The sequence below is a fragment of the Stegastes partitus genome, unplaced genomic scaffold (genome assembly GCF_000690725.1).
Source record: "Stegastes partitus isolate 25-593 unplaced genomic scaffold, Stegastes_partitus-1.0.2 Scaffold1352, whole genome shotgun sequence".
Taxonomy (NCBI): Eukaryota; Metazoa; Chordata; class Actinopteri; family Pomacentridae; genus Stegastes; species Stegastes partitus.
This window is the reverse complement of record NW_007579083.1, coordinates 1-22,275: the sequence shown is the minus strand read 5'-3', so window position 1 is coordinate 22,275 and position 22,275 is coordinate 1. Positions and strand designations below refer to the sequence as shown.

At 44.2% G+C, this 22,275-nt stretch overlaps 2 protein-coding genes across 2 annotated transcripts; one reads left to right on the top strand and one right to left on the bottom strand.

Moving 5' to 3' along the window:
• Positions 1-3,226: 3,226 nt before the first annotated feature.
• Positions 3,227-9,733, bottom strand: LOC103369943 (solute carrier family 25 member 47-A-like). The gene is made up of 6 exons (XM_008298803.1): positions 9,652-9,733; positions 7,958-8,001; positions 7,814-7,885; positions 6,342-6,521; positions 5,895-6,150; positions 3,227-4,301 (listed from the first exon to the last, which is right to left on the bottom strand). The coding sequence occupies exons 1-6, from the start codon at positions 9,686-9,688 to the stop codon at positions 3,991-3,993; spliced, it is 900 nt and encodes a 299-aa protein (XP_008297025.1). The 5' UTR covers positions 9,689-9,733; the 3' UTR covers positions 3,227-3,990.
• A 1,264-nt stretch (positions 9,734-10,997) lies between these two features.
• LOC103369942 (mitochondrial carnitine/acylcarnitine carrier protein CACL-like) lies at positions 10,998-20,382 on the top strand. Its single transcript, XM_008298802.1, has 4 exons — positions 10,998-11,396; positions 14,960-15,003; positions 15,244-15,327; positions 16,974-20,382. Exons 1-4 carry the CDS (start codon positions 11,369-11,371, stop codon positions 17,742-17,744), a joined length of 927 nt encoding a protein of 308 aa, XP_008297024.1. The 5' UTR covers positions 10,998-11,368; the 3' UTR covers positions 17,745-20,382.
• The last annotated feature ends 1,893 nt before the right edge of the window (positions 20,383-22,275 follow it).

Here is a 22,275-nt window from a genome sequence, read left to right as displayed (position 1 = left end):
CGCAGGATCACAGGCCGTATTTATCCATCCATCCAGCCAGCCAATCTCCAAGCAGTTCAGTCCATTTTGGGGTCGCCGTAGCAACAGAGGCAGAAGAGACGCGTCCTTTAGCTCCTCCCGGGGATTCTCCAGCTGCTCCCCGGTCAGCTGGGGAATATAATTAAAGTCCTTATAGGCAAGTCTTGCCACTTGGCAGACGCCTCGCTAACGCTCCCTGGCAGGTATTCCAGACGAACCAGGCCAGACCTCCACGTTAATGAACAGGGAAAGAGTCCAAACTGCAGTTTAACGATCACAGCTCATGTACAGACTCATGAGTCAAATATATTCATCTAATCAGTACCTCAGAAAGGCCTGTTGTTAATCCTTAAAAAAATCAGTGGAACTACAATGTGAGTTCACCCAGTAAGTGATCAATAAATTCATCTGATCTCATCTCACAGCCAGAAGCTGTAAAAACAGACAGAACGGTCAGAGTTTCAACTTTAAGATGATCCTGAACGCCTCACGTATGACGTGTCTGTCCAGCGGGGAATTAAATTAACCGAAACATTTTACAGAGGAGTTACTGCATCAATATTTATTTATTTATTTATTTATTTGTTTGTTTGTTTGTTTGTTTGTTTGTTTGTTTGAACTCCTTTTCTTTCTTTCTTTAAAAAAAAAATTGAAATCATGGTTTGGTCACAGCTTCCTGGTTCACGTCAATATTTTTGGCCAAATACTTTAAAAACTGACAAACATTTGGATAAAATAAATGTGTACATATGTACAAGCACATTGAAAAAATAAATGACAATATTAAAATAAAAATACTAATAATAGTAGTAGTAGTATATAATAATAATAATAATAATAATCAATAATAGTAATAATAACAATAATAATAATAGGAATGAAAGATAAAATGTCAATAAATAAGTAAATAAAATTGTGATATTTCATCAAAATCCCATTATACTGCATGAGCACTTAAAAATTGCAAAATATACACATTCTGTTAAAACCAAATATTGTGTTTCTCTGCACAGCTGAACAGCCGTCAGTGACTCAGCTGTGGCCAGAAGTCAAGTGGAAAAAAACTCACTGACTTTTGGAGTAAACTGGGACAAACTGTGTTCAGACGGAGCAGAAACGCTCTAAAGGTTCTAAAGTTTGTAAAGGTAGAGATTAAACGTGTAAGCTGTAAAATATCTACCGTGTGTTGGTAACTCCTGTGTGTGGAGAGTCCAGCTTTATTACGTGGTTGTAAAATAAACAGGAGGAAGAAATTCAACTTTTATCTTTGGTTAAATGATTTATGGCGCTTTTATTGTCACACAGCACAGAAGACATTTCTGAATGAGGAACAATGCTGCTTGGACTTTAGAGGGTTGAAGTCTTTGCCTCAGAGGAACTTTCCAAACATGTTCCCCACAGGTTATACTTCTACTACTGCACATGAATGATTCATGCCGTTAGGATGTATATGACCGGGTTACGCTGCCACAGCGGGAGGACACCGTGTTCAGCATATTTGTCTGGATGTTTCCCAGTTTAGCCGTTAACAAAAGCAGAGGGTTGCATGTTTTCTGAGGGAGGGGTGAAACGTGTGTCATACCGCCGCCATACGGTTCTATTCAGGATTCCTCAAAGGACGCCTTACAGCTTCACGTCTCCGTCGGGTGTGCAAACCACCTCAACTGGTTCCTTCTACTCTCACAAAGCAGCTCATCTGCTCTCAGCTCCTCCCAGATCCTAAAGCAAATCTAAAACCAGTTAAAAAAGCTTTAGGGAGCATGTCTGGTGCAAAGGAGGCACCGATGAACCTCAAACACAGCAGCTCAGTGCAGTTTGTGGACTTCAGTAGAAGCAGCTCGTTCCACTAAAGCCACACTAAACAATCCAACAACAACTGTAGTAATTCTATGAGTGTTTAATTTAACCCTGTCCAGCATTCTGATTTAGATTAAATGAAAGTGATGCCGTTGTCCACGTTATCCAGAGCTCGCTGTGACTGAATCACGCTTTCTAGGAAACACTGAAACACATCTGATGTTTCACAGCAGCGTAGATTAGGAAGAACGAAACTGAAATTTTCACCAGAGGTTCTGCAGAAACTACTGCAGTAGTTGTGAAAGTCCACGACTGTAAAACCAGAAGGAGTCAGCTGGTACAGAAGCATGAAGACAGTCAGCTCGGTGTGAATCCACTCAGGTCGTCTAGTTCCTCCGCTGGCGTCGGCCTGCTCAGACGTCACTGAGATGATATCGAGCTCGTACACTAGATGGTGTCGTATCTCCACAGAGCAGCACATGGATGTGTTTAACGTGTTCACACAGGACTCAGCATCACTGCTGTTTGCTTTGTCCAGACTCCTGAGTTGTGATGAACTGGAGTCCGACTTGCAGCTTAAATGTGAAACCAGGAGTAAGAAATGAACACGACAGCAGTTTGAATGGTTCAGGAGGGATTCAAAGGTCTTGCTTTTAGTTTGCCTTCACTCATCAGACTGTTTCAGCTCTGACTGACTTTATCCACCTGTTTCCAACCAGGACCGTCACTCTCATGCTACAGTTCAGACATTTCTTCAAATAGTGTTTGTGGTTCGGTCTTCATGTCAGCTGAATGTACGTTAGGAGCTGATGTTTAGGAGTTCACTAGATGAGAGTCAGAAAGCACTTTTTCTATCGATTCTTGAGTTATTCCATATTTTGCTCCAGATGCTGCTCTTGCTCTAGTTTCAGTTTTAACTTGCTTTAATTTGTTTTTATGTTCATCATCCGTTATCTTTAATCTCATTTCGTGCTAAAACACTTTGTGATGAAATGCGACTCCAGAAGCCCACGGCCGCCTCATGTGCTGAACCGAGACGCTCGTTTCTGACAGCGTGAATCATCCATTCACATTCTCAGCCACATTCATTGAAATTTAAACTGTGCCGTAGCCCAGTCTGCTCACTCGCTGGCATATTTATCATTTATGTGTGAGAATGTGCACGCCTCGACATCTGGCACTCTCCTCCTCTGACATCATGCTTCATGTACGCCACACGTTTCATATTCAGACCCACGGCGCTCATTTGCTGCTGCGCCGTTCGGTTCGTTTGCAGGAAGTCACTTTGATTCACAGCTGATCACATAAAGAATAACATAAAGGAAAGTTCTGCTGATGCTCGTTCACACCACTGACATCATTCAGCTGTCTTCTGCTAAACTAACGCATGAATGAAGGTAAACAACAAACATCACTTATTCCACCTTTATTCCAGAAGGCACACGAGCATCATCGTCATCACACTGCTGCAAATAAATTACAAGAAACATCATTCATGAGCGGTGTTCACCCTGTTAGAGACTCAATATGTGTGGAGACAAAACAAGAAATCTGTGAATGTGTGAGACACTGATGAGAACAATGTGCATAAACGGACTCTTGCTTTGCCTCTGGTCCTGTGCAGCGATATGCAAAACAATTCTTTAATAAATAATCCAGTTCAACAGGGTCATTAAAACATTTAGGCCAGATTGTCCAGCTGTACAGTTTGGTGGACGTGGCTCGGACCTGGACGGGTAGCATACTCGCTAAACTGTGCGTACTGCAGCTCGTTGTAGAGTCCAGGCCTTGGAGCGGGCCTGGTACTGGACTTCTCACAGAGCTTTGGTGGTGCACTGCCCCCCTACAGGCACACACTCTGTTGTGATTCATAAAAATATGTAAGAAGCTGGTCTGGGAGGCCATCTAGTGGTGAGACGGATCCTGGTACAGTCTCTGTGCTCAGCTAATACTGATGTGGTTCCTCTGTGAGCGTTAGAATGAGCTCCCTCTGCCTGATCACTGCCTGATCAATGCCTGATCAATGCCTGATCAATGCCTGATCAATGCCTGATCAATGCCTGTACGTGTGCCATGTAACAGATTCAACAATCATTCAGTGGAAATGTCGCAATGCAATGTACAAAGTAAAACCACAGAGGTGATATAACACGATGTGACCGGAGGTAGTTGACGTTATTCCATCCCTACGGGCGGGTCGACGCTCTCGGGTCCAGCTCGGAGCAAACCGGTGAGAACCTCGTAGGTGAAGAACACCACCATGTTGACGGGGAACGCTCGCAGACAGTTGATGCTCAGACTCCTGAAGAAAACCCCGGCTCCCTCCGCTCTCACCGTCTCGGTGACGCAGTGCCAGAAGCCCCTGTACCGCCTGTTGTCCCGCGAGCCGTCCATCTGCAGGCGGGCTTTGATCACGTCCATCGGCGTTCCCACAGTCCAGCCCGCCATCCCGGCTATCCCTCCGGCCAGCATCACCGCACTCCAGTCTGGAGGAAGAGGAAAGAACATCTACAGTTTAACCTTCAAGGAACTCGCATCAGAAGCACCGTTCAGGCTCCTCTGTGTTCATCCAGCATCTCAACATGTTGGTCTGATGTACAGCTGGAACCAGAAGCTCACATCCACCGTATGAAAGCACACAAAGCCGTTTCTTTCTCACCGTCTGACATGAAATCAGAATAAACGTTTCCTGTTTCAGCTCAGTCAGGATCACCAACATTAGTTCTATTTGCTAAACACCAGAAGAAAGTCAGAAATTTCCATCCATCTCCTCAGTATCTGCCAGCGTTGCCTTTAAACTCTATGACTTGGGTCAAACGTTCTGGGTTTCCCTCCACAAGCTTCTCACCACTTCCAGCTGTACGTCTGACTGGACCTGCTGATCCTGTCACCACGGCGACAGACAAACGTTTCTGCATCACGCTCAACGCAGCACAAGTCTGAGCTTCACGCCGTCACATTCACTGGTTGTGTTTCATGTTTTTCAGCTCACTGATCAGCTGTTCAGAAGATGGAGAAAATGTCAGTCAGCGTTTCCCAAAGTCCAGAAGTGACCAATGACCCAAAGATGTTCAGTTTAGCGTCACAGAGGAGGAAAGAAACCAGAAGGTATTTACATCTAAGAAGCTGGAGTGAGAACGTTTTTACTTTTTTTCCTTTAAAAAAATTACTCAAATCGATTATCTAAACAGCTGACAACTAATCGATTGACGGCTGTAGTTTTACAGCGTGTTGAAGATCACAGTGGACTGAGTTCTGTGAAATGATTCTGGAAGCACCGGCATCGGTCCATAAGCTTCACAGAGGGAAACCGTTTGTAGAGCTGCCAACGTCACAGAACACTTTTCATCCACTTTTGCATCTACTACAAACTAAGATGCCCACAAAAGTAAAACTCTGCTGTGAGGAAGGCAGATGCTGACAGGTCAGGACTAATGAATGTAATCTGGGTTTTGACAATCTGCAGTTCAGTCGGTTCTTCTGGTTCTTCGTAGGAGTCTTTCCTTTGAGTTGATTAAATACCTGCAGGGTTCATGTGAGCTGCACACGTTCATGCACCACAGCAGTGACTCTGTTCGCTGCTTGTGATCATAAATGATCCGTGACATGAAGACAGGACGGATCAGGACCCAGCAGCAGCTCAGCAGGACCTCCATCACAGCTGGTGGCATGTTTTTAATGTGATGTTGGTGAAGTAACAGATCATCACCACTCATGGATTAAATGTCCAAATGATGAGCACGTTTTTGGACTATCGGTACATTATTACTCATAAATGGATGTTCTGTCCGACCTCGACAGATATGGTGCTGCGTCTCTCTCCATCGCTTTTCTGAATGAAGCCTGGAAACATGAGCTTTAAAGTGACTGAAGTCTGCCTGACAGAACCTCGTCTCTTTAACTGACTGATAAAACAGCACTGCTCCAGACCTAATGCCTGTACAGGGCTAGACGGGCCTAGAGTCCTGTCAGCTGTCCTATGAGGTGTTTGTTGGAATCAGAAGTGTTTCCAGTGTGAGTGAGCGACCAGCGTATGCAGCACTACGAGCCTTCAGGCAGAAAGGCGGCTCCTCGCTCACCTAGCGTTTTCCGGCTGCTGTCGATCAGCCACTCGCAGATGGTTACGTAAGTGAGGAAGTACGTTGCGTAGGACGGCCCGTCCCTGAGCATGAGCGGCAGAGCCCCTCTGTAGAGCCCCATGAAGCCCTCCTCCTTGGTGATGCTCAGCAGGCAGTGGACCGGGCCGCGGTACTTCGGTTTGGTTCCCCCTCGCTTGGACTCAGTCTGACACTGCAGACGGACCTTCACGATGTCACCGGGACACATCACCGACGTCTGGTGGAGGAAGACGAGGAGACGCTCAGCAGGTGATCTCTCAAAACATGCACGAATTAACTGAGCACATGTGGGAGTAAAAGTGTGTGTGTTTGAGTGCAGGTGAAGTATCCGGATACACGTGGACGTGCTCAGCTCACTGAGGCACACGGCTCAACACTTCTCAGATGTTTGTGTTAAAGAAGCGTCACCTGAGCGATGCCGCCTGCCAGTCCAGACAGAAACACCTCCAGTTTGGTGTTGGAGCCTCCGGCGGCTCCTCGCGCCTGGCTCAGGCACTGCAGGCAGTTCCTGTACGTGCCAAACACCACCGAAGAAGTCATGGAGACCGTGGCAAGGGGCAGGAACATGCCTTTAAAGAAGCCATGCACCTGACGGCACAAGAGAGGCAAAAGAAAACACAGATGAAGTCAAAGCAAAACAAAAACTTCTACATCTTTCAGTTCATTTCATGGTTATAAGACGCAAATCGGCTTCAAGTGAAACGTGTTGCTATGGTGACTTTCTATACGCTACCAGGCACAGAGTGAGCGAAGTCAGCAGCCTCATCCAGGGTTAGCACGTCTGAAACCTTTGAGAGGAAAAACTCTAAATATGTTCCTTTTACACAGAGTCCAGATGTAACGTGAGCAGCTACCCTGAATAACTTTGACCTTCTTACACAGGATTCCTCCTCTTTTTAGGACATGTCTAGTGTGCTGGGATGCAGACGAACAGATTCCTCCGTGTGTTCATAACCTGTTCAGTCCTGTGCAAACACGATCAGCCCTTTGGTGTGAGTACTGTAGTGGAGCCGCTCTGAAGGCTTTAAACCACCTGATTCACAGCTTGGTTCTCTTTCTGATATATTAAAATTAATCATTGCATTATTTTAAAAGCACTTAAACTGTAGTCTCTGTTCGTACTGTACGTGTTCATCAGAGGACGAATGCAAACTGTTCGACCTGAATTCTTTAAAATCCTGTCATTGTCCTCTTTGTCACTGCGACAACTATCAGCTGCCTGAAGTCTAAAAATGCAGCGACCGCAGACAGACACTGGAGTCGGCAGGTGATTCTCTGGTTTCACTTCAGCAGTTAAAGGGAAACTGAAATGACAATACTGACAAACACATGACGTATGGAAGAGCTGCAGTGAAAGAGCGGTGAAGCACCTTCGTGCTCAGATGTTCCATGAGCTGAGTGACTGAGAGCGTTCTGTGTCATCCTGCACTTCTGCTGATCCACTTCCTGTCGGAGCTTCAGCCACTAACGCACACTTTCACGTGCGCGACTTTCATTTGCTTTTTAAATTATTCACAAAAACAGAAAATGAGATTTTGCAGACAAATGTCAAGAAGAGTGCCATTATTTTGAAAGGACAGTTCAGGACATTTTACTGTCTCTCTTATTTGTCAGACAGGAAACAGGTTGAAGAAGTTGCAGGTTTTCCTTTGTTTGTGGAATATGTAATAAATATCTTTTCTTAACCAGAAACCACTGGTTTACGTTGCTTCCTGGGACCCTGTTACAGCGTCACATAGACCCAACGTGGGCGTCTTTCTAAAATATAATTAGCAGAGCTCATAAACTTTATTACGTCACCTTGACAGATGTGCTCAGACCTGTTTCTAACTGCGTTTTTGTGTCTGGCTGTTTGTCAGTCGTCACACAGCTTGACTCACCCCTTCATTAGAGAACGTGGCCACCGCACACTGATACACTCCCGTGAACTGTTTCTGGGTTTGGATCCGGACCTGAAAACGTGAAAAGTAACATAAAAACGATGCCTCTTGAATTTGTTTTTAGACACGTGTGACTTCCTGTACCTTCACGGTGTCCAGAGGGTATCCCACCGCCACGCCACACGCTCCTGTTTGCAGAGGAAAGAGAGAATCAGCACACAGCAGACACACAGCGATGCTCTGATCTGACACGAAGGCCAACGGGAGGATTTATTTCTTTTCCGTTTCTCATAGTTTAAAACATAAAACCTTGACAGATTTAATATTGCTTTAGGTGAAGCCAAAACTTTTCAGGTGCTGTCAGGAGAGCAGGTCGGGTTTTAAACACTTATGGTCACAAATATAGCAGGTATGCGACCCGTCAGCCTGTTTGGACCAATGCTGGTTTGTTCTAGTATCACAGGAGAACGTTTAAGTGACAACAGCACACATCTGTTGTGGATGTTTTTCCATCACAGACATCCCAATCAAGCCCTCCAAGAATCATGTACGATTAGAAAATCACTATTTTTGTCACAAGTTTTGTGCAATTTCATGTTTAAATATGCAAATGAGTTATTATCTGTCCAAACATGCACCCAATTTACATTCAAGAGCAGAAAACTGTACTTTGGGAAAAAAACAAGTTCCAAATCCTTCTGTCATTCTGTTTGCACATTAAGAGTCAAAGGTTTTCAGAGAGGACTTTGGATATCGCTTTTTTAATCACGCCACATATCAGAAAATGCTGGTAACCGCCAGAAATAAACCAACTGTCGCCATGTTTTTAGGAATGAGTTCTAGAGGTTCTAAAAATCAAGCTGTGACTGATTCATGAATAAATGTTTCTGTAAAAGCCTTCAGAACACAGGCAGGAATACAACCAGGTTATTCTGGTCTATGTGTCTGTAGATGTGAAGTTTCTGGCTGTGTGCTGATATGTACTGTTAAATTTATTTCACTATTTTAATATATATCAGCGTCAGACTTTCTGGGTTGATGACTTCCATTAAGACAACTACTTTTTCTCTTAAATTGTAGGTTCAAATATGCAAATAAGATATTATCTCATTAAAGAAGGTTACATTCATTTCCAAACCACACACCTGAACATTACTGTAGATAAATCCACCTTTAAAATCCTTGTTTTATTTAAATGACATTTTGGACATCACTTCAAAAACTGAAGAACAACGTCAATAGCCAGGGTTAAAAAAAGGTTCTGTTTTCAACATGTTTTTATGAATAAAATGTTCTATAAACCAGCCTGGAAATGATATCAAGGAACAAACCTCTTTGCAAAAACATTCAGAACATATTCAAGGATAAACCTGGACGGTTTTGTGTGTGTAAGTGTAAATAAAGGGCAGATTACTATTTTTACAGATATATATATTGTACTTTTTTATACATATATTTCTACGGATTTTTTATTTGAACCCATTAGCTTACCAAATAAATATCTGAAATTCACTCAGTTAATTACTAAGAATAATACATCTTTGAAAAATGATTTTAAAATGTCTAAACTGTTGTTTTAAGGATGCTGTGACGGTTTTGAAGGATGCTGTAACGGTGCAGTAACGCAAACACCGACATGTGCACGTTTGTTTCCATCCGTGTGAAATAAGTCACGTTATGTAATCTCCACTTCACCCTGATCTTCTCATCTTATCTCAGCGTGCACACACACACACACACACACACACACACACACACACCAGCTAGTAGTTTAGCACATCAACCAGCTAACTGATGCTAACGTTACACAAACTGCATGGATTAGCATTAGCTGTTACCTGCGAATGATCCGGACACAAAATCCGCGATATGCATCCTGTCACACGGTGACTGTCCGCCTGCTATCTGTCAGCCTTGAGCCCATACTGTGTCCAACCGGAGCTGCTGGTCCGTAACCTTGAGTCTGTTGCTGTTACATGACATGTGGCGCTTCGCGTCACAGCGTCGGCTCAAAACACTGCCTCCGACTTTACCCGAACGCCGCCCGACTTTAGCCGAACACAGCTCCGGCTTTAGCCGAGCGTAGCCGGAAGGTCTCCTGTGTGTACTGTACACCTTGAGGTAAAATGTAAAGGACAACAGTATGTTTGTTCCAAGCCATGATGAAAAAAATTGCTTACAAACACATTTTGTGTCATTGTAACGAAAAGAAAACACCCAGAACATACTTTTAGGTCAAGTCAAGTCTCTTTGATGTCCCATTTAAAACAACAAACGGTCATCCAATGTTATATGTTCTACAAATATGCCTGACTGATTTAAAATGTAAGGCTGACAACCTACAGCAGTATTTTTATATACAGACTTGAGGTTAAGATCCCACAGTTGGATACATAGCTGAACTAATTTAAATACTATGCTTAAGACCCAGCAATATTATAAAAAAAAAATACACATAACCCTGATAAAATCAAACATAAAATTAAAGACCGTACAAAAGTTTAAAAGTTAATACTCGACAACCTGTACCTAACTACATTAAATATTAAGGTTAAGACTCTACAGAATTATTTATCATGATCATTTTCCTGACTAATAATACAGTAAGATTCTGCAGTATTGTATATTATATACATTTATTTTACTAAGGTTAGGTCATATAATGTTTTTTATGAGACACCCTACAACATTATATACGAATCAACCTGACTAACTTAAATATTAAGGTTACCGTATTGTATACACTCTCAAATTGCGTGACTAATTTGAAACTTAAGTTTAATATACTACAAATTATACATGGAAAACACAACAAATGCAAAGATTCCCTTTGAGCAAGCATATTAGCATGTTAGCGGCGCTTATTTTACTTCACGTCGACCATTCGTGTCTGTAGGTATAAGTTATAACACATTTCTTCATAGGCTGTGTTCTCGGAGTGAGCTTTCTTGTCTCCAGTACTCCCTGTTCTGTTCTTTGTTTTGTCATTTTACTGTGTTGTTCATAAAGTTTGTCAAAAAAAGGAAGCCCGATAAATTACGCAGATGACGTATGAAGCGGGGCGACGGCGTGAACCCTGCTCTCTGATTGGACAGAAGCTCCGGAGGCCGGTATAAGACCCGCCCCCTCCTCAATACTTCCCGTGACGCCAGCTGGCTCTCCACAGAATTAACAAGCGTCCATGACAGAGGCGGCGGAGAGGCACCGACTGTAAACACCGCGACGGTTCATGAAGAGCGTGTAGGTCAGCAGGAGAGAGTCACCGGGCCACAGAAGAAGCCGAACAGCCGACAAGAGAGAAACACAGCCGTCAGAAAGCAAAACCGTAGAGCGGGACGCGTTAGCAGCTAGCCGGTGCTAGCAAACGTTTAAGCTAACGGAAAGTGTCCGGTAGATTATACAGCCAGAGGCGGTTATTGCCCGGTGACCCACGAAATAAACGGTTTTAAAAAAAAATAAAATAAAACTACGTTTACAGGAGCCTCTGGTGTCGTTAGATAATAACGTCAGATACATAATAAAAGTCCCTGAGCTCGGTGACGGTGCAGAGCGGTGATGGACTTCGTTGCAGGATGCATCGGAGGTAAGTGAGCTTCACTCGTTATGTGATAAACCAGCGCAGCCGTCACACACTCCCCTGGATGTGAGGCTTTACAGCCCAGTCTAGCTGAGATCTGAGATTATTGAAAAACTCAAACATCACCAGGACCTTTAATGATGTGATGCAACGCTGTCACGAGATGACGAGCGCAGTTTCGTATTTACGGCACAATCCTGGAAATCCCAAACACCGCTGATCGCCTTTGACCTGATTGCACCACGCTGCTGTTCGCTTCCGCTGCCACCGCTAAGGGGAAAGTTAAGGGGAACTGGACTTACAGCAGTGACCAGCAGACAGGGTGAAATGCTGCTCAGCACATTTACTCAAGTATCGTCATAAAGAAACTAGTTGGAGGAACTCTAACTTGAGTGCAACTTCCAGTCCGCTGAGGTTGTCAGTCAGTCAGTTCCTCTTCTGATTACACTCAGTCCATTAGCTATTAGGTCTATAAAATGCCAGAAAATGGTTCAAAAAAGAAAAAAAAAAAGTCAGTCAGTGTTTCCCAAAGGCCAAGACAGCAGATGTCTGATTTTGTACCAGTGTAAACCAGAATTCAGACTATTTTGTTTCTCCAAAGACAATCAGTTATGGAAATAAATGTGTGATTAATGTAATGGTTGACATGTAGCTGGTTAATGGATTATTTTTTGCAGGTCTCCACTCAGCTGTATCTCAGAGGAAGTGGAGCGTTTTTACTCTCCTACATTCATCTCACGGCTTCAGTGACTTTGTCAATTAAGACTTTTGAACACAAAGCAAATGAAGCACTGGTCAAATTGGATGTTGTGTTGAACCTGTAGTGCTTAAATGAGTAGTTTATCAATCAATTATCAACCAAGTAAAACAGTGAAGTCTTGCTTCTACTTACATGCATCAAATTGTGTTGTGTGTATATAAGAGAATGAGTCACAGAGGACTTGTTGTTTGCATTCAGTGCTTTTAATAATTTCAGTTAGTTTTAATGCAGGACTTGCACCAGATGACTTTCACAGTCATATTACTGGTTGGTTTGGATTTGAACCAGGTCCAGTGTGGTTTAGGTGTGAAAACAGTGCAGTTTTCTTGCTTTGATGAATTCAAGTTTGGAGTTGGTTTTTGAAAGGCATTTACTGTAATTTCTAACTCCCATTCTCAGCAAGTAGTTAAAAAAAAGAAAAGGAGATTGTAGTTTGAGTTTCTCTTAACTTTTCCCTTAACTGCTGAAAGAGAAACTAACTGCAGTGTCTTGTTCTTTTAAAGCCAAATTCATCGTTTTAAGTGCCTGAAACAGTTTTTTTCTCTCTGACCAAACAATATGACATCATTCTTTTCCCCTGACCTGTTTTATAGAATGTTTGGATTATTATGCCAACATAACGTGATTGCATTAACTTAGCACCTAGAATTTAAAGTATCACTGAAGATTTAAAGGTTTATGGAGGAAAGAAATGTGTGTGTTCTGCAGAGGAATGCTCGCTCACCAGGAGTGCTGCAACCTTGTGCATGCTCCCAGTGTTGCTTTACCCTGCTAGGAATGGAAAGCATGCAAACACAAGTGCAAAGCCGGCTCTCATGCTGCAGGAGGGCCTGGCAGCCTAAAGGTTCCCCACGCTCCATACACAGAGGGCTCGAATCGGCACACACCCCTTCACAGACCAATCCCCTGCTCTCTTTATTTACAGTGACTGACCATGTGGCTTCCCACTTCGGGGAACCATCTACAGTTAACGGGAAGCTGGCTGTCACACTTTAGGAATGCCCTAGTTTGCATTTAGCTCAAAACTCCAGCTTGCAGTGAACACACATGGCCACACACATAAAAAGACTGATGCACGCACTTCCCGAAGCTGTGATGCAACACCGTCCTCTGCTTGTTTTTCCTCCTCTCAGATCACCGGCGCTCTGAGGTCAATGACCGCCCGTCATTGTGTCTTTTCCTGGCTTACAGCCGGACTCTCCTCCGATAGGCTCTTTTTACAATTGGGTCAGGTGACAGAGCAGGTGCTTATGTAGGATTAGCTGGCTGTGTTTGTTTACTGTGGGGACACAGATGAGTCAAGTCTGTTCTTTTTTTTTTAACGACATTTTCTTCATTGATATCACTACACTGGGCCTGTTGACGCTGTTAGACCCCAAAGCAGTGAGATTCTTTAACTGACATCTGGAATAATGAACACCATGATCAAGAGCCAGACCATAAACCCCAAAACACACACGACAGCCATTTGTTGGCAAACTTGTAATCACATTTGTCATTAATTTTGACTTATTCGCAACTGAAGGATTGATCAAAGTAGTGATTAAATTAACCCACTCTGCTTTAGAGTTACTTAACGTACAGATGTTAATCATCTCGTGCTGGTGTTTCCTGGCCCAGAATGAAGTGACTGTGCACACCATGACACATGATGGAGCCATGTGCAGTCAAAGAAACAAGCCCGTTATTTGACACAGACGTGTACCTTTGCCTGCTATCTTTTACCGTACGATGAACAAAAATGTATATTACGCTAGAAATGATGAAACCTCAGCTAGCAAAGCTGGTCAAACTCTGGATGATTATTGTTTGACTCTTGTGAGCGTACACCTCTCTGGAAGGCCTCCAAAGATCCTTCTGTGCAGGAGAAGCCCTGCTCTTGGAGTGAAAGATATGAATACACTCCTTTGTCTTGTGTGCACACTTTAATATAATCTCTGTTGGTTTGTTATTTATCGTGGATGTTTAATGAAAATCCATAAAATGCCCACTTACTGGTACTAGATGGTACTGGTACTGGTACTGGTACTAGACCTGATGGTGCAAGAGTGTATTTTGGGGGTGATCCAGCAAATGTTAAAAATGAAATTATCATGAGTAAATGTTGAGGCAGAATGTCTGAGAATAAACACATTGGCACGGCTGCCCAATGCTGCCCATCGTATGGCCTGAGAGGACAGACAGGAAAGCTCTGAGTCTCTCTGTGAAGGTGATTCTGTGAGCGCTGCATTCCTTCATGAGAACTTCTGCACTGTGGGAGCTATTATCAGCTCACAGTTTTCAACACAGACTCAGGTGAGAAGCCCAAATTGGCATCAAAACACGAGCATGTGCAGCTTACGTAACATTCAAAGACGTGCTAAAGAAAGTTTTAGAGGGTGTTGATGCGCAGCGAGTTGGCTCCGGATGATTCCGTGGTACCCTGGAGGAGATGGCAGCAGGCGCTCTCTACAATTACACAACCGCAGCAAGAGATTTGGCCCTCGGGGACTCTTCAGATCTGCTGGAGATGGATGCAGATGGCTTAAAACGATGGGAAATATGTGAACTCCAGTTTGAAGAAGAAGTGGCATGTGTGCAGGACTCTGTGAGGCTAATGTTCAGAGTTCACACGGTGCTCTTGGGGCAAAACTGAGTGTGTGTAATGTGGCCAAGCTGTATGAATATACAGTAAGCTATACCACACCTTTGATGCATTAGTCCTTCGTATGATTTGAAGGGTTAAACAAACAGTTTTATAAGGCACCAGTAATGGAGGTAAGATTAGAATAAAATGCCTAATTCTCATTGCTGGTTCCTTGTTTTCCAGGTGCTGCTGGAGTCTTGGTTGGACACCCATTTGACACAGTCAAGGTGAGTCCTTTACAGACTTTGTCAGTCATTCAGTGCACAGTTTAGTGGAAAAAAAATCTAAAGTGGCATCTTTTATAATGTGTTTTGTACTAAAATCTCAGTACGTCACTGTTTCAAGAATCCTCATCAGTACTTCCTGCTTTCTGTTTCTAATCATCGGTGCAGCTCCCGGACTTGAACATTGCTTTGAACTTTTCTTCAGTTTTCTCGGGTTTAAATGATCAGTATCTTCTCTTCCAGGTGCGACTGCAGGTTCAGAGTGTGGACAAGCCTCTGTACCGTGGGACCTTCCACTGCTTCCAGTCCATCATACGACAGGAGTCGGTATGTGAGTCCGTCACCTCACAGATATAATGCTCATACAGACATGCAGTCATACCGACCGACCCCAGTGAGAGGACTCTAGTTTAGTCTGGACTAGTCACTATGTTAGTGCTGAATATGTCAGCGGTCATTCTGACTGGTAGGATCTGTCTTGTATGACGGCTCATGTATTGGTCCGGCTCAGCCCTGTGGTGCAGAAGATGTTCGCAAATGTGGAAAAAGACAAAGAACTCATTAGTGAGGTGTTTGTGGAGAACAAGAGCTTTGTTAATTAGTGGTTAAAATTTAATTGAATTTTGTCCTCATCCTCTGTGACAAAATGGTTCAGAGGGTTGCAGCGCCATGATATGTTTGCTAAGCAGGTCACGTTTTACATGTCAAAGCTTCTGACGTAGCCACAGATACCTGCAGCGTCACTCAGAGTCAGAGCTACACATCTGCATCACTCGGACTCGCTCAAGCTTCATTTAAAATGCATTACATGGACAATGTGGATCTTAAACTGTCGTTATGACCAGTCAGAATTAAATGTAGGGTTCTGTAATGATCAACACATGAATGGTGGTGAAGACTCTGAAATGTCTGGATGTTTATTTGATTTTGAAGAATTAAACCGTTTATATAAACCATATCCAGTCTGGCTGCTGAGGTGTGAGACTGTCTTGCTGTAGGAAGGCGGCTGCTGCTCACCATGCAGCGCCGGCGTTTAACAGGTCTATCTTTAACAAGGTCCGGCTTTTATTGCCGGACCCAGATAGCTGTTGTGATGTTCAGCTAGAAGTCAGCGAGGGTAAAGTGACCCGATAGTGATGTGAGACGCTCGGGGTCTTGTGACAGGATGGGGCACCTTCAGTGGGGGGCGACACTTCTGGTTTGTATTTATAGACCGCTGGTTGTTCTAGAAACACTGTGTTCTGGTAACCGGTGCTTTAAATTATAAGAAAGACCAGGTTAAGTCTGTAAGAAGGACAAAAACCATGAATATGCTGACAACTGAACAGCAGTGAGTCTGTATTTAAAGTTGTGTGACTATGTGACCAGGTGATCTAATATGAAGGTTCTGACAGGTGGAGTGAGATGCTGAAGGTTTGTGTGTTACACTCTGAACCCTATGACACAGTTAGAACGCCATAAAGGATGATTTGAAACTAACAAAACCTAAACGTGTAGTTTTTTTGATCATTTATTTCACAAGAATTGAAAAAAATAAATAAAAGATGGAGTCAACATGTCCAACATTATTCTGAGTGTCCACAAGTGTTCCAGTCCTGGTCCTCTACCTGCTACAGGTATGTGTAGGCTGTGTTTTTAGTTGTATACATACACTCCTGTCTGCTCTGTAGAAACACAACCTGCGGTTCAGCCCAGTTTGGCCAGAAAGTCCTTGGATTTTAGTCACATGACTGCTGGTTGCAGCAGAGACACTGAAGGTTTCCTGGTTTCATCAATGACTGCAGATTTCTTGTTTCTTTTGGCAAATCTTTGAAGTGGACATGTGAACTGAAAACAGTAATTTTGCTGTGTTTCTTTAAAATGTGATCTTTTTATGTTGTGCTCCAACCTGCTGGATGGTTTTGGGCTTCAGAGGGCTGGAGGGCCGTGACACTGAGCCGCTGCTGATTCTGTTTCTCTCACTCTTGCTGCAGGTGTTTGGTTTGTATAAAGGCATTGGATCCCCCATGATGGGCCTAACGTTCATCAATGCCATAGTGTTTGGTGTCCAGGGAAACACCATGCGGCTGCTGGGACACGACACCCCCACGAACCAGTTCCTGGCTGGTGCAGCAGCTGGTGCCATCCAGTGTGTCATCTGCTGCCCCATGGAGCTGGCCAAGACCCGCATGCAAATGCAGGGCACAGGAGAGAAGAAGTCTTCTAGGAAGATGTATAAGAGCTCCTTGGACTGCCTGGCACGCATCTACAACCGGGAGGGTGTGTGGGGTGTCAACAGAGGCATGGTTACTACGCTGATCCGTGAGACGCCTGGCTTCGGAGTCTATTTCCTGGCTTATGATGTGCTGACGCGCAGCCTTGGCTGCGAGCCCGACGACCGCTACATGATCCCCAAACTGCTGTTTGCCGGAGGCATGGCTGGTATCGCCTCATGGCTCTCCACCTATCCTGTAGATGTGATCAAATCACGCCTCCAGGCAGACGGGGTTGGTGGAGTGAACCAGTACAGCAGCATTGCTGACTGCGTGAGGCAGAGCGTCCAGAGGGAGGGCTACATGGTGTTCACACGAGGCCTCACCTCCACGCTGCTGCGAGCTTTCCCCGTGAACGCCGCCACGTTCGCCACCGTCACCCTGGTCCTCTTGTACGCCCGGGGGGTGGAGGAGGGGCCCAATGACTGCGAGCCGGCCCAGCCGAGCCACCACCCCCAGATCCAGCAGCAGGCCCAGCCCTCCAGCCTGTGACGGCGCCGAGGCCTCCCCCAGACCGGGCACTTTACCAGAACACGGAGAGACGAGGATACAGACGGACCTGTTACTAGTGTCTGACTCGGCTTCACAGCAGACCAGCCATTCCCAGCTTCGAGTCAGATCACCTGGTTTATACAAGCACTCGTTTTTACTTTCATGTCAAAAAGGAAAAAGAAGGAAAAACATATTTATTTTTAGCAATAATTTAAGTTTCGTTTGCTCCTGAAGATGCAGACTTTTAAAAGGGATGAATTTACCTCTGATGAGATGTGTGACGGCTCTGAGCAGCAGCTTTTATCCTGAGGAAGGTCTGATGGAAGATGTCGACGTGTCGCTGAGCCACACAGCCGTCGGTGTGGCTGAGTGTCCAGAGTCACTGGAAACCATCTGTTACAAACGTCTGGAACTGTGCAGCGTCTACCTGCATCTGTATATACAACAGATTTTATGCTTTTTGTTTTTCTTTTTTAAATGTACACTGGAAACCTTTTCCTGCCTTATAATACGGTACTTTTATGTTGTCAAAGAACGCACGTTTGTACCTGAGCTGTTTCCTCTGGAGAGTCGACAGAGAACCAATGTAGCCGTGATAAGTGCGCTCAGCTTATCGCTCCCGTCTGCTTACAAACCAAAAACCGCTGCAGCTGTCATCTGATCATCACTGAAGCACTCGTCGTCGTCGCCGCTCTCCTCTGTCGACAGAACCCGGGTGGTCTGAAGGGCTCCTCGGGGGCTTGAATGAAAAGTGTGTGTGTGTGAGTCAGGACTTACGGATGCGTTTAGTTTCATTGTCTTGTTCTGCGTGTTGTGTTCTACCAAACAATGTGAAGTTTTATTGCTACTGTATTGAAGGTCCAGGAGTGGAACGTCGTCGGTGTCCCAACGTTTTATCTCGTTTTATTTTTGTGTATTTACGTCATGGATTTTTAAAAACATATCCCTGCGTGGTTAGTTATAGCGCCTTCAGCTTCCACCGTCTCGCCCACGTATCAGACGTCAGCCTGTATTGCGACATCGTCTGTCTGAAGCTAGTTTTTACGTGTGTGAGACGTCGTGACGTTTGAGGATCGTGGGTCAGATCGGCCTGAACAGCGTGTTGGCTTGCAAACTGCAACACGGCTCCATGTCTTGGACTTACTAGATCCTGTTGTGGCCGGTTCTATAGAAATGTGACGTGGTACCAAGTACCAGCCAGTCCCTTACATGTGTGCATGATGTTCAGAGTCCTGAATGCATGCTCAGTGCACCTTGGAAAGCTCTACAGATGATGAACATTGAGAGGCCAGCGGTATTAAGGACAGTCCTCGTTTCATTCACTCCGTGCGTATTTAGCATATTAATATGTTGCTGCAGCAGCACGCGTCCCTCGGGGGGCGCTCTAAGACGATTTGCTGCAGTTTGAGATCATCTCTGAAGTGCATTCTGTTTGCGAGGAAATCACGTTTGTATTGAGAAGCACGAGGATCTTCTGGTGTTTTGAGAAAACGCCGACTGATTCAAATGAAACGGTTTAAACATGTTAAACAATCAGCATCCAAATGCTCGAGAGGAGTCTTGAACTACTCGTTAAAGGAGCTAAATGTGACGAGCTCATTGCACAGGATTGGGTTTTTGCTTGCGCTGTGTGCCTGCTGTGGAGTTTGAAGGTCACGTTGTTCTGACCAGTGTTGGAGAGCAGCTGGTACACGGTACCTCCACTGGACTGGGCCTTTCATTAGACTTCTTTATTCTGTTACTAGCTCAGTGGCGTAAACGTGTTGTTGATGACTGTCTGCTTCCTGCGTGTGAGCTCAGCATCACAAGACTTCTTGTTTGCATTTAAACCTGAATGTTGCTGTGAATCAGGATAATGTGATTTCCCGTCATCGAGCACTGAAACGTGAGCACAGCAGACGATCTGCTGCCCTCCAGGCTTCTCCGTCTGAAGCCCTAAAACCAGTAATAAATCAAAGCGCTGCTGTCATTTTGTGTGTGATCTATGAAAATGCTGCTGAGCGGGAAGTCGCAGCTGCACTAAAACCCGAAGTTTGTTGAATGTAACGCACCTGCACAGGTGTTGTGTGTCCGACACTCAGAAGAGGTGGAGGACAGAATGATTTGTGGGGATTGTGTTTAAGTTTCAGAACTTTTTAAAGTGTTCAGTTCTGCTGGAGAACTTGGACGACGTCCAGGTGGTGCTGCTGTAGGACTGTGGGGGGAAGAGGGTCGATGAAAGTGTTTAACTTAAATCCCACCTCTGTCATATGAACTAGATCAACCTGAAAGCCACCGACGGAGAACATTTACTCCAGCTGACGTGAAAGATGCAATATGTACAGGATGTGATAACGTGAGCTTGTTTTTGAAGTGGTCAGTATCGTATGCTGTATATTTATAGACATATCATCTATTTTTCATTCTAAAGTATTTACGTAGTTTGGTTCCATGAATGTCTGACTTTAGCCAGTTTTCAAAGTCTCTTTTTTTTGTTTTTTTTGTTTGTTTGGTTTTGTTTTTTTTGTTTTTTTTTCAATCTGCTTGAGCTGGCCGTTGTGCTGGAGAAGTTTTACCGGCGACATGTTTTTGTGTCATGCGGAGCCTGTTTGTGGCGACAGATCTGTACTGATGGGTCAATAAAAACAACTCAAGCAGCTCTTGGTTCTGTTCTCCTTCTCACACGTCTCACATTTAGTTAAATCTTCATGAATGTGTTAATGGGGCCAAAAACTAAGGATTTTAAGAATTACACAAGTTTCCACACCTGGGAAATCCTCTCTTTGGAATAAAAAAGAAGTCTTAGCTAGGAGACCATATTTAGGGTTAAATATCTGCAGAACTAATGACTGTCCAGCTCAGAGCTTAACTGAGGACACCAAGTTGTTCTCAGCAGGTTCAAATGGTCAACAAAGGCCAAACTTTGAGTTACTGGCTGTTTGAAAATGGGGAAAAAATGCAAATTGTTCTACAAACCTGCTGCTGGGTTCCTGCAGAGTTCCTGTCAGCATGTGTACACGAGCATCCATGTTTCTGATAAAATACAGTCTTTGGTTGATGAACTTTTGAAGCCAAACATTACTAGAATTTGATGTTTGGCGAGTCCAGCAAGACGAGGTTCCAATGTTCTGCTGTTCTGTTATAAAGAACTCTGACTCATGCAGAGGAGCATGAGAGCTGGTGTATATGTGCAGCGTTGTCTTCATGTTAGAACTGAACAAATCAGATGTTCTTCTACACATCCTTGAAGTGAACGGAGAAGAGCAGCTGATTTCCAAAATGAATAACGTTTAAAAATGAAACTTTTCTTCAGCTAAATTACTTTTTTCTTTTTTAATTTCTAAACTAATGTAAAGTGAGCAGCAGGACTCTGGGTTCCTCACACGTCTGTTAATCGCAGCTTGTCAACACTTTCAGTAGCAGCTCAGAGTCTCTCAGCTCTTCCTCCGAGAAGCTTCAGGTTCTGTCAGATGTTCTTTTCTGCTCCGTCCTGCGAGGCCAGAACCTTCAGCTTCCCCTCCTGAGGTCAGTGGGTTTGGAGGTGTGTTTGTCCTGATGCTCTGATGTTTGCTTCCAGAACTTGCTGCTGTTTAATGGACTCCATTGTTCCCTCCAGTAGTGAAACGTTCCCGACGCCACCAGCTGCAGCCCAAAGCACCACGGATCCACTGAACAGCTGGAGAGGTCTTCATGAAACCTGCACTGTGTTTCTTCAGACTTTGCTCATTGCAGCCAGAACCTTCTGTTTTATCTTGATCAGCGCATCAGGCTCGTTCTGGTGTTTGTTTGTGGTGCCGATGCAGGACAGACTTTTCCATGAAGGTCGTCTTTGTGCCGGTGTTTGTGCAGAGTGGAGCCGGATCAGCGCCGCAGAGTCCGATGGAGGCTCCTGAAGTCTTCTGTAGTCAACATGAAGTCTGGTTTTCTTTTCCAGGAGTTGCATGAGGCAGAGTGAGACCATCAAGCCGCCAATATGACAAATAGAAGAGAGGACGTACCTTTGCTCTCGCCGTGCTGCTGGGAAGCTGATGATGTCACTTCCACTGTGTCATGTGACTCACTGTTTTCTTCTTCTTCTACGTTAAACATGTCAGGTGACGTGGTGTGGGACACGGGTTCTTTCATAATTAATATTTACAATATTATGTTGATTAAAACAAATGTTTCCACAATTACAGGAGACGTCTATTCACAAAATAATACAAAAGAAAATTAATTTAAAATGTATTTTAACTGTTTTATTTGAGATTCAGTTTGGTCATCAGGAGGCTGGGACGAGAGAAAAACTGTATTTTAGGGGGAACTTCAGACACGTTTTGTATTCTAAGAAATACTTGGAATCAACGTTTTCTCCCGTTTATTTCAGTTTGCTCCCAGAACCAGAACAGTTCACTCAAAAACTGCCTGATTTAATGTGTTGTACGTGGGTTGTATGAACGGTCACGGCTGGATGTGAAGTGACTCCTGTCAGAAAGCAGCGTGAGCTCGCCTCATTCCTGCAGTTTATTGTCACACTTTTGAATTAATTGACTTTTTCCAGCATTTCTGAGCC

Excerpts from the sequence above, each read along its gene's own strand:
- LOC103369943 (XM_008298803.1), bottom strand. The coding sequence starts at position 9,688 with ATGCATATCGCGGATTTTGTGTCCGGATCATTCGCAG. Across the intron at positions 7,886-7,957 it reads ACCCTCTGGACACCGTGAAG|GTCCGGATCCAAACCCAGAA; the intron begins GTACAGGAAGTC and ends TCACGTTTTCAG. Across the intron at positions 6,522-7,813 it reads CCACGTTCTCTAATGAAGGG|GTGCATGGCTTCTTTAAAGG; the intron begins GTGAGTCAAGCT and ends TTGTGCCGTCAG.
- LOC103369942 (XM_008298802.1), top strand. The coding sequence starts at position 11,369 with ATGGACTTCGTTGCAGGATGCATCGGAG. Across the intron at positions 11,397-14,959 it reads CGTTGCAGGATGCATCGGAG|GTGCTGCTGGAGTCTTGGTT; the intron begins GTAAGTGAGCTT and ends CTTGTTTTCCAG. Across the intron at positions 15,328-16,973 it reads CCATCATACGACAGGAGTCG|GTGTTTGGTTTGTATAAAGG; the intron begins GTATGTGAGTCC and ends CTCTTGCTGCAG.